This window comes from Staurois parvus, unplaced genomic scaffold (assembly GCF_062004578.1).
Source record: "Staurois parvus isolate SC_StPar_1 unplaced genomic scaffold, SC_StPar_1.0 ptg001169l, whole genome shotgun sequence".
In the NCBI taxonomy this organism is placed as follows: domain Eukaryota; kingdom Metazoa; phylum Chordata; class Amphibia; order Anura; family Ranidae; genus Staurois; species Staurois parvus.
The window spans coordinates 249,744-268,583 of record NW_028318965.1 but is presented as its reverse complement, the minus strand read 5'-3'; the positions used below and the strand labels follow the sequence as shown (position 1 = coordinate 268,583).

Sequence of the window (18,840 nt, the reverse complement as noted above, 5' to 3'; positions counted from 1 at the left end):
ATTTTGAGGGGGACCCCACACTTTTTTTTTGTGGCATGGGGTCCCTCATAAAATCCATACCAGACCTCAAGGACCTGGCATAGATTGTTTATTTTTGATTAAAAAAATAAAATAAAATAATATTTCATAAAAAATGGAACTGAGTGGAACATACGTCGCGTGTTTACATCAGTTTACATCCTTGCAGATCTGTTTGAACAGAATAGGATGGAGACTTGTTCCATTTAAAAAATAGGACCCAAATGGAAATGGATGCTCATATACAGTTGTGTCCAAAATTATTCAACCCCCACTGAAATTGAGTGTTTTGGCCAGTTTGACATTGCTTTTGATCATTCAGTCATCTTGCTTACATTTACATTAAAGAGGCACTTGTAGGTCAGACAAATATAACATAACAGTTATAATGAAATAACCACAAATGTCTTTTCTGTGCTCACAGCATTATCAGTTTTATTCAACCCCCAAGTGACATTCAATCTTAGTACTTAGTACAGCATCCTTTTACAGTTATAACAGCTTTTAAACGTGAAGCATAGCTTGACACAAGTGTCTTGCAGCGATCTACGGGTATCTTCGCCCATTCTTCATGGGCAAAGGCCTCCAGTTCAGTCACATTCTTAGGCTTGCGCACTGCAACTGCTTTCTTTAAGTCCCACCAGAGGTTCTCAATCGGATTTAAGTCTGGTGACTGCGATGGCCACTCCAAAATGTTCCAGCCTTTCCTCTGCAACCATGCTCTAGTGGACTTGGAGGTATGCTTGGGATCATTGTCCTGTTGAAAGGTCCAACGTCTCCCAAGCCTCAGGTGTGTGACGGACTGCATCACGTTTCCATCCAATATCTCCTGGTACTGAAGAGAATTCATGGTACCTTGCACACGCTGAAGCTTCCCTGTACCTGCAGAAGCAAAACAGCCCCAAAGCATGATTGACCCTCCACCATGCTTCACAGTAGGCAAGGTGTTCTTTTCATCATAGGCCTTGTTCTTCCTCCTCCAAACATAGCGTTGATCCATGGGCCCAAACAGTTCTAATTTTGTTTCATCAGTCCACAGAACACTATCCCACAACTTTTGTGGTTTGTCCACATGGCTTTTGGCATACTGCAGTCGACTCTTCTTATTCTTTGGAGACAGCAAGGGGGTACGCCTGGGAGTTCTGGCACGGAGGCCTTCATTACGCAGTGTGCGTCTTATTGTCTGGGCTGAAACTTCTGTACCCACATCTGACAAATCTTTTCTCAGTTCCTCAGCAGTCACACGGGGACTTCTCTCCACTCTACGCTTCAGGTAGCGCACAGCAGTCGAAGTCAGCATCTTCTTTCTGCCACGACCAGGTAGCGTTTCAACAGTGCCCTTTGCCTTGAATTTGCGAATGATGCTTCCTAAGGTGTCTCTTGGTATGTTTAACATCTTTGCAATCTTCTTATAGCCATTGCCCTTCCTGTGAAGAGAAATCACCTCTTCTCTTGTCTTCCTGGACCATTCTCTTGCCTTCACCATGTTTGTAACCACACCAGTAAATGTCTAGAAGGAGCTGAGTATCACAGTCATTTTAAAGCTGCCTAATTGGTGCTTATTATGCTTGATTGCTGCTCGGTGACATCCACAGGTGTTTTCAATACCTGATGGAAAGCACCTGTATGAACCTCTGTTCTTCAGAGTGGTAGTCTTTAAGGGGTTGAATAATTGTGGCAATGAAGAAACCACATAAGAACCATTTACTACTGTATTACATAAACAATTGATGTCATTTTAGTTGCATTTGGGTAGTTACAACGTCCTTGTAGGATTTGATTCTGAATACAATTCCAAATGTACACTATAGTCCCTAAACCCCTTTACAGCATTGGGGGTTGAATAATTTTGGACACAACTGTAGATGCATTTCTGTCTGTTTTGCATTCAAAAACGGATGGATGATAAACAGACAGACAGAACTTCCGTGTGAAAGGAGCCTAAAGTCAGCCATAGGTGGATTGAAATTGGGCCAGTTCAGCAGGGACCGGCTGAATTTCAATCTATTTACAGTGGGGCAAAAAAGTATTTATTCAGCCACCAATTGTACAAGTTCTCCCACTTAAAAAGATGAGAGAGGCCTGTAATTGGCATCATAGGTAGACCTCAACTATGAGAGACAAAATGAGAAAAAAAATCCAGACAATCACATTGGCTGATTTGGAACGAATTTATTTGCAAATTATGGTGGAAAATAAGTATTTGGTCACCTACAAACAAGCAAGATTTCTGGCTCTCACAGACCTGTACCTTCTACTTTAAGAGGCTCCTCTGTCCTGCACTCATTACCTGTATCAATGGCACCTGTTTGAACTTGTTATCAGTATAAAAGACACCTGTCCACAACCTCAAACAGTCACACTACAAACTCCACTATGGTGAAAACCAAAGAGCTGTCGAAGGACACCAGAAACAAAATTGTAGACCTGCACCAGGCTGGGAAGACTGAATCTGCAATAGGCAAGCAGCTTGGTGTGAAAAAATCAACTGTGGGAGCAATATTAAGAAAATGGAAGACATACAAGACCACTGATAATCTCCCTCGATCTGGGGCTCCACGCAAGATCTCACCCCATGGGGTCAAAATGATCACAAGAACGGTGAGCAAAAATCCCAGGACCACACAGGGGGACCTAGTGAATGACCTGCAGAGAGCTGGGACCAACGTAACAAAGGCTACCATCAATAACACACTACGCTGCCAGGGACTCAGATCCTGCAGTGCCAGACGTGTCCCCCTGCTTAAGCCAGTACATGTCCGGGCCCGTCTGAAGTTTGCTAGAGAGCATTTGGATGATCCAGAAGAGGATTGGGAGAATGTCTTATGGTCAAATGAAACCAAAATAGAACTGTTTGGTAGAAACAAACTCGTCGTGTTTGGAGGAGAGAGAATGCTGAGTTGCATCCAAAGAACACCATACCTACTGTGAAGCATGGGGGTGGCAACATCATGCTTTGGGGCTGTTTCTCCGCAAAGGGACCAGGATGACTGATCCATGTAGAGGACAGAATGAATGGGGCCATGTATCGTGAGATTTTGAGTGCAAACCTCCTTCCATCAGCAAGGGCATTGAAGATGAAACGTGGCTGGGTCTTCCAACATGACAATGATCCCAAACATACGGCCCGGGCAACGAAGGAGTGGCTTCGTAAGAAGCATTTCAAGGTCTTGGAGTGGCCTAGCCAATCTCCAGATCTCAACCCCATAGAAAACCTTTGGAGGGAGTTGAATGTCCGTGTTGCCCAGCGACAGCCCCAAAACATCACTGCTCTAGAGGAGATCTGCATGGAGGAATGGGCCAACATACCAGCAACAGTGTGTGCCAACCTTGTGAAGACTTACAGGAAACGTTTGACCTCTGTCATTGCCAATAAAGGATATATAACAAAGTATTGAGATGAACTTTTGATACTGACCAAATACTTATTTTCCACCATAATTTGCAAATAAATTCTTTCCAAATCAGCCAATGTGATTGTCTGGATTTGTTTTCTCATTTTGTCTCTCATAGTTGAGGTCTACCTATGATGCCAATTACAGGCCTCTCTCATCTTTTTAAGTGGGAGAACTTGCACAATTGGTGGCTGACTAAATACTTTTTTGCCCCACTGTATAGGCAGGCTGGTTGTACTAAAGTTGATTTCTTGATTGACTTCTGTACAACTAGCCTGTTGGAAAATCTTCTCGATAAGTGGTGCCAACTATAACTGGCTGTTCTGACGAGTGTATTCTGGTGGCAGGGAAGCCTCCCCGCTGTCTAAATACAATAGCTCAGTAGGAGGGACTTCTCCATTCACGTGGAGTATGTGGATGGGGGAATCGATTAATTTTCTTTCATTCAACCCGCTCATTGAACGAAAGGAAATGGATCATGTATGGCCTGCCTAAGAGTGTTCCTGCACAGACTGAAGAATAAACCGATTGATTACCTCTCTGTGGTTCTGTTGTGCTACCGTCACTGTTGGTTATATCATTATTTGATGATCACAGTAAATGATTGTCCGCAATTATGGTACATGTGAATTTGAGGAGATCTGTGTGGAGGCAATTTATGGAATATATTGGGTGATTTGTGGCTGCACAATTGACGTTATTTTTATTTAATTTATTACAGGTACTTGTATAGCGCCGTCAATTTACGCAACGTTTTACATGTATATTTTAAATTCATATCAGTCCCTAACCCTCAAGAGGTGTACAATCTAAGGTCTCTAACTTACATTCATACACATACTAGGGCCAATTTAGACAGGATCCAATTAACCTACCAGCATGTCTATAGAGTGTGGGAGGAAACTGGAGTACCCAGAGGAAACCCACGCAGGCACAGGGAGAATATGCAAACTCCAGGCAGGTGGTGCCACGGTTGGGATCTGAACCAACGACCCTAGTACTGCCAGGCGGAAGTGCTAACAATTTAGCCGCTGTGCTGCCCACTTAAACTGAATAAGCTTATCAGCTATGTTAATGACATCTTTAAGCAAGATATCTCCACAACATCCGATTGGTCCTCATCAAACAAAGCTATAAAATGTTATCATATTAGTATGAATGAGGCTCATCAGCCTGAGGGCAGATATTTATTTAATATATTTCTAAAACTTAACTCCAGGCACAAATAAAACAGAATTAGCTCTCATCATATTGCACTGTAATAATATTTAAAGATATAGTTCAAAACACCTATTTTTGAATTGTAAAATGTGTTTCCAGGATCCATTTGTGCATCAGCTTCTTGGAAAGAATGCAGCATTTGGGAGTGAAAAACAACCCCAGCTAAGAAGCAAATTTCCAACTCTTGTTCACGAATATATGTGTACTTCTCGTGCAATGGAAACACTTAAAGAGCTCACAATCTAAGGTGCCTAACTGCACATTCATACATACTAGGGCCAATATAGACAGTAAACAATCTACCAGCATATCTTTGGAGTGTGGGAGGAAACTGGACTACCCAGAGGAAACCCACGCAGGTACAGATAGAACATGAACAACTCCAGGCAGGTGGTGTCATGGTTGGGTTTCGAACCAATGACCCTAGTACTGCCACTAACCATTTAGCCACTGTGCTGCCCGTTATGGTAAACAGCTCATTTTAAGCACATTAAAGAGATATCTTTCCTTTACTTCTGCAGCCAGTGATATGATTAGCCCACCCCCTCTTACGTCTGTTGAATTTTATATCCTCCTGAAGCTGCAATTGTGGTGCAACTATTTGCATACATCTATTTTCTATGAATATTTTTATAGCTGGATAATTGGACTACAGTCAGTTGTGTGTGTTATGATTTCAAGTGGTAGAGCAACTACTACTAAATGGAGGAATACAAAAGAAATAGGTGACTTCTATTTAATCTGAATACTCCATTTAAAGAGCTCCTCCTAGCACTGTATCATTCTCCCTCTACTGAATTGTCTACATAAATATACACAAAACCAAGGCTGGATACAGTGGTTCTCTGCACACAGAGAATCTGCAATCGTCAGACACACAGAAATGGCTAGTTTATGAAAGAGCGATGTCCGCCCTTCACTAGCTATCTGTGTGAAAATTCTCCTTCCCAGATTCTCCAACCCAGAAGTGGAGAATCGCTGGAGTTCTGAGGAGGAAGTTTTTGAACTTTCTTCTTCCTTCAGAGCCTCCAAGACAGTGGGAAAGCTCCCCTGCCTTTCACAACACCCCCAAAATCCTAGAGCAGTTTATAAATATATATATATACAGTATGTGTATATGTACAGTATGTATGTATGTGCGTGTGTGTGTGTGTGTATATATATATATATATATATATATATATATATATATATATATATACACATACACACACAGTGCATCCAGAAAGTATTCACAGCACTTAACTTTTGCCACATTTTGTTATGTTACAGCCTTATTCCAAAATTGAATAAATTAATTTTTTCCCTCTACATTCTGCAAACAATATCCCATAATGACAACGTGAAAGAAGTTCATTTTTAAATCTTTGCAATTTGTAATATAAGAAGCGAAAAAACACATATACGTAAGTGTTCACAGTCTTTACTATGACACTCAAAATTGTGCTCTGGTGCATCCTGTTCCCACTGATCATCCTTGAGATGTTTCCACAACTTGATTGGAGTCCACCTGTGGGAAATTCAGTTGATTGAACATGATTAGGAAAGGCATAAACCTGTCTATATAAGGTCCCACAGTCAACAGTGCATGTCAGAGCACAAACCAAGCCATGAAGTCCAAGGAATTTTCTGTAGACCTCCAAGACAGGATTATATCAAGGCACAGTAAATAAAATAGATATATGTGAGCGCACACAAAGGATAAAGCAGCTGTGCACCAGGTAACCATAAAAAACATCTAAACAGACAATGTAAATAAGGAGTGCAGCGTTTCCTCAATGTTTTAGCACCGATGACCTTTACTTAAGACGCTGAACACAAGCAGGAAGCCTTGAGATCTTCTAGAGCAGTGGTTCTTAACCTGGGTTCGATCGAACCCCAGGGGTTCGGTGAGTCAGTCTCGGGGGTTCGGCGGAGGTGACCCACACCCGACTCATATGATTTGTGATGACATGCCCCGTTTGTCCATCATTGGCTGCAGGTGGTCATGCAACATCGCTTAGCCCAGTGGTCGGCAAGCCGCGGCTCTTGTGTGCCGGGCGCCCGCTCCCCTCCCTCCTCTCGGGCGGCAGGGACTCAAATGCAATGATTGGCCAGTCTCGCTGCCACTCACATCCTGATAGCCAGTGATTGGCTGTCAGGATGTGTGTAGGCGGGGCAGCGTGATGAACGTGAGAGGAGCTAGGCTCCTCTCACAGTCCGCCCTGAAGACCGGAACGGCGCGGGAATACAGCGAGAGGAACGCGCGGAGCAAAGGTAAGTGAATTGACACAGGGGGGACTTGGGGACTTAATATGGGGAATGAATTACTATAGGGGGGATGAATTACTATATGGGGGATGTATTACTATATGGGGGATGTATTACTATATGGGGGATGAATTACTATATGGGGGATGAATTACTATATGGGGGATGAATTACTATATGGGGGATGTATTACTATGGGGGATGAATTACTATATGGGGGATGAATTACTATGGGGGATGAATTACTATATGGGGGATGAATTACTATATGGGGAAGGAATTACTATAGGGGGGATGAATTACTATATGGGGGATGAATTACTATATGGGGGGATGAATTACTATGGGGGATGAATTACTATATGGGGGATGAATTACTATGGGGGATGAATTACTATGGGGGATGAATTACTATATGGGGGATGAATTACTATGGGGGATGAATTACTATATGGGGGATGAATTACTATATGGGGGATGAATTACTATGGGGGATGAATTTTCATACCGTTTGTTACAACATATCTTTGCGAGCAATCCTTTTCGAGGATGCTGGACATAAAGACGAAGAAAAGGAACAGACTTTGTTGCAAAAATGACATGAGAGTGGCACTTGCCAAGGTAATGCCGCGCATTTCTGAACTGGCCTCTGAAAGACAACAGCAGAAGTCACACTGATTTGCGGTAAATATTCATTATTTTGTTTTTATGTGAAAATCATGTTTTAATGGTTTTGTTCTTTGTTCTTAATGGTTTTGTTCATTTTGTGCACCTATGTATAAATATATACCTATGTTTTGAATTTTAAAAATCATATCTTATTTTTCCAATTAAGAAGGGTTCGGTGAATGCGCATATGAAACTGGTGGGGTTCAGTACCTCCAAAAAGGTTAAGAACCACTGTTCTAGAGCGTATATTTAACCCTTTCACTGCCAAAGCCGTTTTCGTTGCCGACACAAATGCTCTCCTCCGGGCTCCGCCGGCAACGAAACCGGCTTTGGCAGTGAAAGGGTTAAATAAACGCTCTAGAAGATCTCAAGGCTTCCTGCTTGTGTTCAACATCTTAAGTAAAGGCCATCGGTGCTAAAATATTGAGGAAGGTCTGCTGAAAGTACATCTATGACAAGTGTCCTGCTGTAGCTGCAGATGCCACCCACCCGACCACCGGAGAGGGAGCCTCTATAACTTCCAGAGGGCAGTACTCAAACTATCACCTGAGGGAAACTCCAGACCACCCTGACATCCTATCATCAACATCCAGGACCATATGAGGGAGTTTACCGGATTCTAGATACTTTCCAGATTGGCAGATGACATCAGGAAGTATACACAAACGCTCATTTAATTGCGCGTTCTGGTGAGTGCGCATTCTTTTTGCACTTAATATCACAGCACCTTACCCATAGGAGGATACAGTTACACTGGAGCACCTCAAGTCACTTCAAGTCACCTAATGAACTGCATATTTAATGGTGTATATACATTTGAATACTCATATTGTGATTTCCTTTTAGCGCTGCACTCCTTATTTACAGTATCAAGGCACAGATCTGGGGAAGGGTACAGAAAAATTTCTGCCTCAACGAAGGTCCCAGTGGGCACAGTGGCCTCCATCATCTGTAAATGGAAGAAGTTTGGAACCACCAGGAATCTTATTAAAGCAGGCCGCCCGGCCGAAATGAGCGATCGAGGTCGAAGGGCCAACCAAAAAAAATAACCTTTTGTCTTTATATACACTTTAAATTATTCAAAGATCCAGTCCCATACCCCCATCATTTGGTTCCCATGCATCCAAGTTAAGAGCCCCTGGTTAGGAAACCCTGCCTTAGTAGCAGAAACTTTGCTAAGAATAGCAAAATTCCTGTGTTGAGTTTGCGTTAAAAGTAACTTGTGTTTAGCTTCTTTAGGCTGAAAATGCCTGGTAATACAGAGCTTCAATTTTGGTCTTAAAATATTTGTGTATTTTTGCATGCATTTAGCTCTTTTTTCATTGAATGATTTGTGTTTTAGGTTAACCTATCCATAGACTTGTGTTTTATAGCCACATGTTCATAGCTGAAGTTTGCTCTGTCAAGGATTTTGATGGCAAAGTGAGCTGGCTTTTCATGTTCTCAAGAGCCTTTTCAGTTAGTGTGCCAAGATTTTGTATATTGCAGCTCTGGTTGTTTGCCACAGCATACTAATCAACTTGAACTTGAAAGTATCTCTAACACTAACCTATTTTGTCTGTTTTTAAGCTTACATCACCCTAACAAAGGGGTGTTATGTGCTTTCTGTTGATAGGCAGAGGCAGCTAATCAAAGGCTTGGCCTAAGAGTAGGTTCACACTACCTGCACAGAAAAACGTTTTTATAATGCAAGGCACTGTTTCCCTATTTTTTTCATAAAGTTTGATGGAATGTTATTAAGTGATATTGTATTCATTTCTATGCATCCATGCATAAACATGTAGGGTCATACAGGGACCTGCAGAGCAGTGTGAAAAAAAATACGGACATGTTGCATTTTTTTTGCACCACTCTGCCCCACAGCTGACAGCTGTGAGGAAGTGCATACGGTGCGCACACCATTGTTTTCTGCGTGCCATTGTGAAGAGCCGCATTTTTCCAAAGTAGAAAACGCAGCTCTCCACTGAAGTGTGAACCAACCATTTGATGGAGAGAAAATGTCTTGTTGCTGTAGATATGTTCAAATGGCAGCAGATGGAAGCACCTGAAACCATCCACAACTCTGCCTCCAGCTACTTCACTAACCTAGTCTCAAAATACCAACCAAATTGTTCTTTGTTCCTCTCAAAGCCTCCTGCTCTCTAGTTCTCCTGCCACCTCTTCCTATGCTTGCCTCCAAGATTTCTCCCAAGCCTTTCCCATATTATGGAACTCCCTACCCCAATCTGTCCGACTGTCTCCTACTCTGTCCACTTTTAGGTGATCCTTAAAAACCTTTCTCTTTAGAGTAACTTATCCTGCCTCCACCTAACAACTGTATTTTCACTTTCTCCGTCAGCTCGTCCCTCACAGTTATTACCTTTTGTATCACTTGGCCCTCCCTTTTAGATTGTAAACTCTTAACAGGAAGTGCCCTCTGATTCCACCTGTATTCAATTGTATTGTAACTGTACTGTCAACCTTTATGATGTAAAGTGCTGCACAAACTGTTATATAAATCCTGTATAATAATAATAATAGTAATAAAAATGATAGGTACTGGTTAGGCAGTTTTCTTTATTAACCTCTTCACGCCGTCCGAACGCAAATGTGCAGCCTCCAGGCATCTGGGCCTAGACGCTGTGCAGCCGCACATTTGCGTTTTATTGAAAAAGAACATGTGTGCTGAGAGCACATGCCATGTGTGCTCCCAGCACACATGTCCGGTACTCGCGGAAAGGTCCCGATCTCTTCTTTCGATCGGGACCTTTCCCGATCATGTGACTGCTGTGACTGCGTGTCACAGCGGTCACATGACCCTAAACCCCGGCTTCTGAAACCCTTAAAGGGCCAGGAGGAGCCGGCGCCAAGGGTTTAAAGTAGGTTTAGGACAGCACAGGGGGGTAGAAGGTGATATCGGATTGTTTAGATCGGTCATTCTTACCAAGGGTGCCATGGAAATTAGGGTTCCTCCAGAAGTTCCTAAGGGTTCCTTGAACTGTGGTTAATTGACTTCCTTTTCAGTGGTGCCTGCATAATTCCAGAGCCTAACCAGTGCTATGATACCTTTGATATTTTTATCTGTCTCATAGGATAGAATGCTGATCACAACTGTAAGGGATTCCTTCCACTGACCACCACTGTAATGGGCATATTGTGCACTTACTCCTAAGGCCTAAAAAGGTTGAGAAAAGGCTGATTTTACATATATTTTAGGTCTGCTTTAGTATATACAGCTTGATGGTATAAATAGGTTTAGCTGATCATGTATGGCTAAAAGCAAACAGTCACAAGAAGCAAAATTTTAAGGCTGCAGATATCAATGTAAATCCTATGTTCACAGTGTTTAATGCATGTTATGGGTTTTATTGCTTTAGTTAACAGCAGATGCTTTTGTAGCATTAAGAGACAGCATAAGCTGGAATTTTCCTTTAAGCAAAAACAGAATAAACTTTCCTGGGGACTTTAAGTTTTGAAAAGCATTGTCATTTATCACAAAACATTTTCATATTCTTTATTTTACTTTTGTGTTTAGATATCCAGAGCTTGCAGCTGTCTGCAGGAATCCCGGTACTTTTATTCTGTATCCTGGAGCTGAAGCAGCTAATTTGGAAGAGCTGTCCCTAGCAACCAATCAACATCCACACTCCCTCATAATAATAGATGGCACATGGAGTCAGGCCAAAGATATATTCTACAAAAATTCCCTTTTCCGACTGCCAAAGCAGGTAAATCAGAACTATTCGCCTATAAAATTAGTGTGTTTGTGTTCCTAAGATAAAATATCTTTTAAGTTTATTTATAGTGTAACCATATTCAAGATTCATGGACAGTAACAAGACAATGACAGACAGTACTGCCGTCTGCTTATACCTGTGTCTGACAGTCTCATAACTCTGCACCTGCGGGTATGATTTGGAAATAAATTTTACAATGTACTCAAAAGTCAGGCTGCTAAGTTATTGCAAAAGGGGGCACTATCAATTGAGTAGTGCTGTAATTTTTAAATTATGTTTATCCTCTTGTGGATTCTGCTCAGCTAAAGAGTGAGATCAAACACTCTTGTTGACCCTCCCAGACAATTACTCACCAATACCATGATTTATGACATTGTGATCAGACTGAACAGAGTTTTGCTGTAGGCAAGAAATTTAGATGGCAGAAACAAATTGTCAGTATTCAGTTATGCATACTCTTCTGGGGTCAGGGTGAGGAATGGCTGATGGAACTTTTTTGTCTTTCATATATTTCTGACCATGTATCTATCTTCTCTTCTATGAGGACAAATGGCCCTACTTTTTAATCACTCAATTGTTGTTTACTGTATGTTTATGTTTTTCTGACAGTAATTATCTACTTATAATGCAGCAGATGTGACTTTGATATGCAAAGTCATTATCTACTCATCCCATATTGTATTGTTGCATATCTAAATGTGCTCTAAATATTAGACACCATCACAATGTGACCATTTTTAGTCATATTGGTTCATAGCCTAATATTCATAGAATAGCTTTTGGAAGTTCCAAACAAACAGTTGTTCTTAAAGGAGAAAGTGGTCAGAGAGGATAGAAAACCTTGCCGTTTGCCACTGTTTCTCCCAATATATGCTGATACAAGTAGTGTCTGCACATGCTTCACTTTTCCTTCTTCCATTGCTATAAGCAGGAATATCCAGTTGGCTGGATTCATCTATTTATGGCAGTAACTAGGCCAAAGAACACTTCGAGATGATCGGGCCATGCATACATGTTGGACTGTTCTTAGATTTTTTGGTTTGGGGTTTATTTTTGCTTTAAGTAATTCACTTTAAAGCAATGCATATTAAGAAAAAAGTTGCACAAATATTTTTGTGGATCCACAATCCTATCTTTTCTGTGACAAGCTGACAGCTTTATTCCAATCTCTGTTTTCCTCTGAATTAAGAGACTCCAACAATATGTGTCGGCTATGTCTGCCCACTTCACCCCTTAACCCCTCCCCTGTGTATACCTGTCAATTATACTTCTGAATGTTGTGCTCTCCTGCTAATCTAACTCTGATACAGTCTTGTACTCCGTGCTCTCATGTGTCCAGCTGATTTCTTTGTACAGTATTTCTTCTTTCATGGCACACTATTACATAGAGTAACTCTCAGTGTGCTTCACACCTCTATTACAGGCATTGCCTTATACTTTTGTTTCATACAGTGCCTTATGCCTTATTATTCATGCAATACCTCATATATTTTTGTTACATGCAGTGCATTAAACCTTTCTAATGCATGCAATGCCTTTGTCTTTGTAATGCACACATTACCTCATGCTTTCTGTTGCTTGCTTTGCCTAATGCCTCTCTATCACACTGTGGTCTCAATTCATTAAACAGTATCACATGATATATTTGGATCACGTGACTCATTTGATCCAAATATCACACTATAGGGCCAGGCTAGGCTCCTTTGAGCTGCTCAGCAGAATATTTCCTCTTCCTGCAACTTGTTGCTCCCTGCACATAATGAACAGCACAGAGAGGAGGAAGCAAGCCTGTGGGGGTCTCTCTTTGGCTGCTGCTAGAATCTGATTGGCTAGTGGGTTACAAAGCCCCACCCACCTGGTGAGTCTGGGAACAGAGTTTGACATGGGGGCAGAGCCTGCCCTGGGGAGTGCTACTGTTAGCCCGGTGGGGTGGGAGAGTTAAGGACTGACAAGTGAGCCAGAAGTACAGGGTTGGGGACTGTTGAGAGAGTCTGCCCAAGCCTATCTGTGAGCTTATGGACAGAGCTCGGGGCTTCCTGGACTGTGCTGCTACATCTGATCAGAGACTGTGTGAGAGTTTCTATGCAGAGGAAAGACCATGTGGATGTTGTGCTGTTCTGTAAGGTTGCTTAACTCTGCTGAGCTGTGTGCTGCTACTGTGAGACCACATGTTGATTTTTTTCTGGGGACTGAGCTGTGAGTTACAGATCCATTCTTCTGTAAGGGAGGGAGATACAACACTAGGACCAAGAAGCTGCTGCCCAGGACCATGTGCACTAAACTGTGCACTGAGAGACCAACAAGGTGGAGGCTTAAGAGGGGAGGACAAGGGCTGTGGACTACCTACTTTCCACCAATGCTCATCCTGCCTATGGGAGAGGCTATCTCTGGCTGGGAGGACTGTACCAAGACACCAGTGTGGTGAGAGGCATTTTGCCTGCCCTCTTTATTGTTTTTTCTATTGTCAATGTCAATGCATCTCAGTAGAACCTGCTGCACCTGAGCAAACACAGCCTCTAAATTGTCATCTACACTACTTCATTGAAATCAATAGGAATCTTTTGACCTAAATGTGATCTGTTAATAAGTACATACATTTCCCCTCATTTTCTTGTTTACACATGTAAAAGCTGTTTTTTCTACTAAGAAGTCATTGACCTGGAACAAATGTGCAAGTGTGGAGTGATATTGCAGAATACTAGGGTTTGGTGTGGTAGCTGCAGCTGTTTTCTTTTTTTTCTTTTTTTTTAAAGCATTTTTTGCTTTTTTTTATCTAGTAGTCCTGTCTGTAAATAACACTTCTTATCCCAAAGTGGTTATGTCTCTCCTCCACTGTATCATTGGAGGGAGCCATGGTTGTCACTCTAGGCTGCTCTCATGATATGGACCCCAAACATGTCCATATCTCTTCATCTCCATGGGGGCAGGGCAATTGGTAGTTTACAGAAGATTGCTAAGAAGGAGGATATTCTTTGGTGCAGCTCACAAGAAGTGATATTTCCTTAAAATGTTCTTGAACGTGAATAAAAAACAAAAAACAATGTAGCCACCACCTCTAATAACATATTGCAATTTTGTTCTTGAGTTTAGTTATCCTTTAAACTGATTGCATGCTTGTTCTAGGTCAGTGACAGAGGATCAACTTGGTAGCTGGAAAACAATAATTTTTGGACAGTAGTTGGCAATAGTAGTGCATGTATTCCTTTAACCACTTGCCGTCCACCTGCTGTTTATAAACGGCAGGGCGGTGGCACTCCAGGGGCGGGTTGCCGTTCATAAATGGCACCCGCCATTTCTAGCTGTGCGCGCTCCTTGGGAGCGCGCAACACCGCGATCCGGTGCCCGCTGTGTCTTCCGGACACAGTGAAACACCGATCGTCGGACGGGACCTCTGTACAAGGTCCTGATCATGTGATCACTGATTGGCCAATCAGTGATCACATGCAAAGTAGTAAGCAAGATGTCACTTCTGACATCATTGCTTACTACGTGTGAAATCTGTGAATGATCACAGAGGTCACATGGTACAAGGCTATTCACAACAGCCTTGTACGATGTGACAAGCTGTGACCAATCACAGCTCACTCAGTATTTCTCAATGGCTGCAAAAATGCAGACAGAGAAAGAGAAATGATTGCTTTTACATCCTATATGGGTGTAAAAGCAATCACTGTAAAAAAAAATTTAAAAAAACAAAAAATCTTCATCACCCCCCACAAGTAGTACAGTGTCACCATGGTGGCACTGTACTGCTAGGGTGACAGTATGTAAAAAAAAAAAACATAAATAATATAAAAAAAATAAAAATGTAAACTTTTTTTAAAAAATTATAATTTTTGGTTATAAACTAATTTGGCTTATTTTTTTTTTTACTAAAAATATAACGGAATACATTTTGGCCACAGTTTATGATGAAAGATTATTTATTTCCAAATTTTATAAGAAAAACACTTTTTTTCAAAATTTTTGGACTTTTTCATTTACATAGCAAAAAAAATAAAAATCCCAGCGGTGAATAAATACGACCCAAATAAAGCTTTATCTGTCTCAAAAAAATGGTAAAAAAATTTATATGGGTACAGTATTGCATGACCGCGCAATTGTCATTCAAAGTATGATAGCGCTGAAAGCTGAAAATTGCCCTGGACAGGAAGGGGGTGAAAGTGTCCGGACAGGAAGTGGTTAATACAGGTTTATTTTAAAGTATGTCTGAAGAGAAACATTTTTTCCATTTTGGATAGAGTAGTGAAAGGTTAAAACCACAGCCAGTTTTTTGCCATTTATGTTTCATTAGGGAGATTTCCTTTCACTTTCCTGTCCTGTAGACTCAACAGGAAGTTTTCCCCACTATTCTTTTCTGGTGTCAGCTAAAAAATTTGGATTTATCTTTACTTTTATTCCCTGTGACACTGGTGATTGGGAAAATTAGAGTGAATCTCCCAAACAGGGACTCAGACATCAATAAAAGCCTGACAATGCTTTCAAACTCTTACCACTCTATCCAAATCTAAAAAATACCCTTTCCCTTTAGCAATCTTTTAAGTACAAAAGTATAGAAATTTGGTTCCTGCATTTGCAAATGTAATTTATTTTTTCAACTCGCGATTTCTTGTGCTGAAAGTAGCCTGTCAGCATGGTGTGTGTAACATAAAGTAGGGTTATTTACAGTTCCATTCACTTTGTTGCTTTGAGTGGCTGGATAGTTGCAAATATTGATGTGCTTACTGCACTTGTTTTCCGTTATAGCATTTCAAATTTAAATTGCACTATGGTGTATCATCCCAAAACATTCTAAAGTCTTGATCATGCATTTTTCAGCACATTTCCATTAACAGTGCTTCTACTGTAATACGGAAAAAGTATGTTTAATATAAATGCACTCTTTTCTGGCTGGTTTTTGGCTCCCTGGTGAATCAGAGCAAAGAATCTGCTCAGTAATGGATCCATTTTCCAACATATGGCTAAGGAGTATGTAAAACATTACAAGAATGCACATTAAGAGAACGCTGTAATTTTTATGGTCTGTGATACATTAAGTTTAGTGTGATGGAAATCTCTGATTGTAAGGAAAATAAATAACCTTTGCTGCTTTTAGATTCTGTAATATCTTACCATATATTTTGGATACTTAAAACTAAGTAAATGATTTGCTTTATTCCTTTGAATTTGCTGTAAAGAATATATAAAGCCAAAACTATTTTTTGTTTTAGATAGAATTTGGCGGGATTAACACCCTCAGCCATACATAACTGGTGGGAAACCAATATCTTACCCTTCCCGAAAAAAGACACAGAGGCTGATTAAGTTGGAAAATAGGGCAAGGCCACAGCTTTATCACACCCATAATCTAAGAGGCCTGTCCCTACCATCAGTGCCAGACAGGCATTAGACTGACCCTAGAATTTAACTTGAGGGCATAGCCCATAAAGCAACATCAATTGCTGGCAAGGTCAAAACCACCAATAAAGCTGTGACATAACAGCACAATAGGTGGATAGGTGGGTGGTCACCTCTTGTGACAGTTGAAGCTCCTCAGATCAGAGGAATGTGCCCCAGCATAGCCTTTTTCTAGAGTTCAGGCTCCATCCCATCACCTCAGGTCTTTATAGCCAATCCTGATGGAGTCAGTTATCCCCCCTGTGTTAGCTTTACGTCCATGGCGATGCCATGCTTCCAGCAGCCTAGGTTCCCTTTACCATAGTCATGACTCTTTAACCCCCTAGGGAGAGTTTACGTTGCTAATAACCTTGCACAATATCATAAGGATCCATTATTCTATGGTTCTAATCCTTCCATGACTATGAATGGGTTATTAGTTGTTGGTGCATATCTTAGTGTTTTCAGATAGTTGGTGAATACCTTGCTGTTTTCAGATTCCGAATATAGAAATGACTGTCCAAATGTAAACTTAAAATGAGTAAAGTTTTCTCCTGTTCTTCACATGACTTTATGACTCTTTTTCCAGCATTTCCTTCAACTTGATGTAACCTTTGCATTAAATTCTCTTCAGTCAACTGAAAAAGCTCAGCTCTGTCAAGCAGGTTTTAAATCTATGGAAGCAATGTTGCTGGGCACAAGTGGGCTGTAGTTATCTTATTATGTCCTCACAATATATGAACAGTTGATTTTGTTTGCTGCCCAGCACAGCTGGACACTCAAGTGATTATTAGATTTAAGGACCTAGCATACTGTTTTCTGTTTTAAATTCTAATTTTATTTTTCATTACGAATCTTTCTAATGTAGCCCCTTATTGTGTGCACCCAGAGTATACATGCAGAGCTTGCTGCATGAAAATATCCTAAAAAGGTAACCATTATTGTTACACTGAGATAGAATAAGCCTCCAACCATCATTTCTATAGTGAAGATCTAAAAATAAGGTTTGGACTGACCATGCTACTTGCCTTTTTTGCATTTTTTTAAATTATTTTTACTAATTTTTTATAATGAGCTTAGCTTTCTTTGGAATCCTGTAGCAATTGGAGAGCACAATGCACATTTGTAAAGCATACCAGTCGGCTTTATAAATTTGTGCTTTTTTGTTTTTAAACAGCAGAATAGCTGCAGTAAGGCCATACCTACTGATGCTTTATACACGGACTCCTATGACTTCAATAAGTAGACTGGCACAAGATAGAGAAAGAACAGTGTTGAAAAAGAATGCAATGCAATACATGTAAAAAAGAGAGTATCACTTCACTTTTGGGCTGTACTGACTTACCTGTCTTATTTACTATATATTATCACTCTAATGCTTTGCACCTTGTATTCAACGTTTTACATAATGGAGATCCATTAACTATGCAAACATAGAAAAAAAATACAGAAAATACTTTACTTTTATATCTTTTTTGAGACAGAGCTTTCTTTTGGTGGTATGATTCACCACTGTTTTTTTACTAATAAAAATGGAAAAAAAAAAACAAAAATTAAAAAAAAAGTTTCTCCTAGTTTTAGTAGTACAATTTTGCAAATAATTAATCTTTCTTCATAAATTTGGGTCAGTGTATTCTGCTACATTAATTTATTTAAAAAAAAAATCAAATACGTGTATATTATTTCAGCTGTGTGAAAGTTATAGCGTTTATGAACTAAATGTATCAACCATCATGTTCTGGCATCCTTGCTCATTTTCGACAGTAAAAAAAAAAATCCACTACTGTACATTTTTGGATGTTTTTGTGGCTGTACTCAGGGCCATCTGTAATAGTGATTAGACCCTGGACAAACATTTTATAGGCGCCCCCCATACAGTTTCCTTCTCCACCTGCTCTGAGACATACAATAAATAGTAATTTAACTCAAAATCAGTTTACTGTAGCAGATCAGGCAGCAATTGCAATTGGTTGCTGGAAGTTACAGCGTATCATTACTGTTCACTGACTGACTGGTTGCTATAGGTTAAAGCACACATTACAGCTCACTGATTAGTTGCTATAGGTTACAGCACATGATTTCTACTTGCTGATTAGTTGCTAGAGGTTACAAAACCTCATTAATGCTCATTGATTGGTTGCTAGAGGTTACTGCACATTATTAGCACTCACTGATTGATTGCTAGAGGTTATTGC

General features: G+C 40.6%; 1 protein-coding gene across 1 annotated transcript in view; it reads left to right on the top strand.

The window, feature by feature from the left end:
- LOC149438986 (tRNA-uridine aminocarboxypropyltransferase 2-like) overlaps positions 1–18,840 on the top strand; it is a 262,161-nt gene that overhangs the window by 150,084 nt on the left and 93,237 nt on the right. Inside the window, exon 4 of the mRNA XM_089659604.1 lies at positions 11,068–11,260. Coding sequence (XP_089515730.1) covers positions 11,068–11,260 — 193 coding nt within the window. The remainder of the gene's footprint in view (positions 1–11,067; positions 11,261–18,840) is intronic.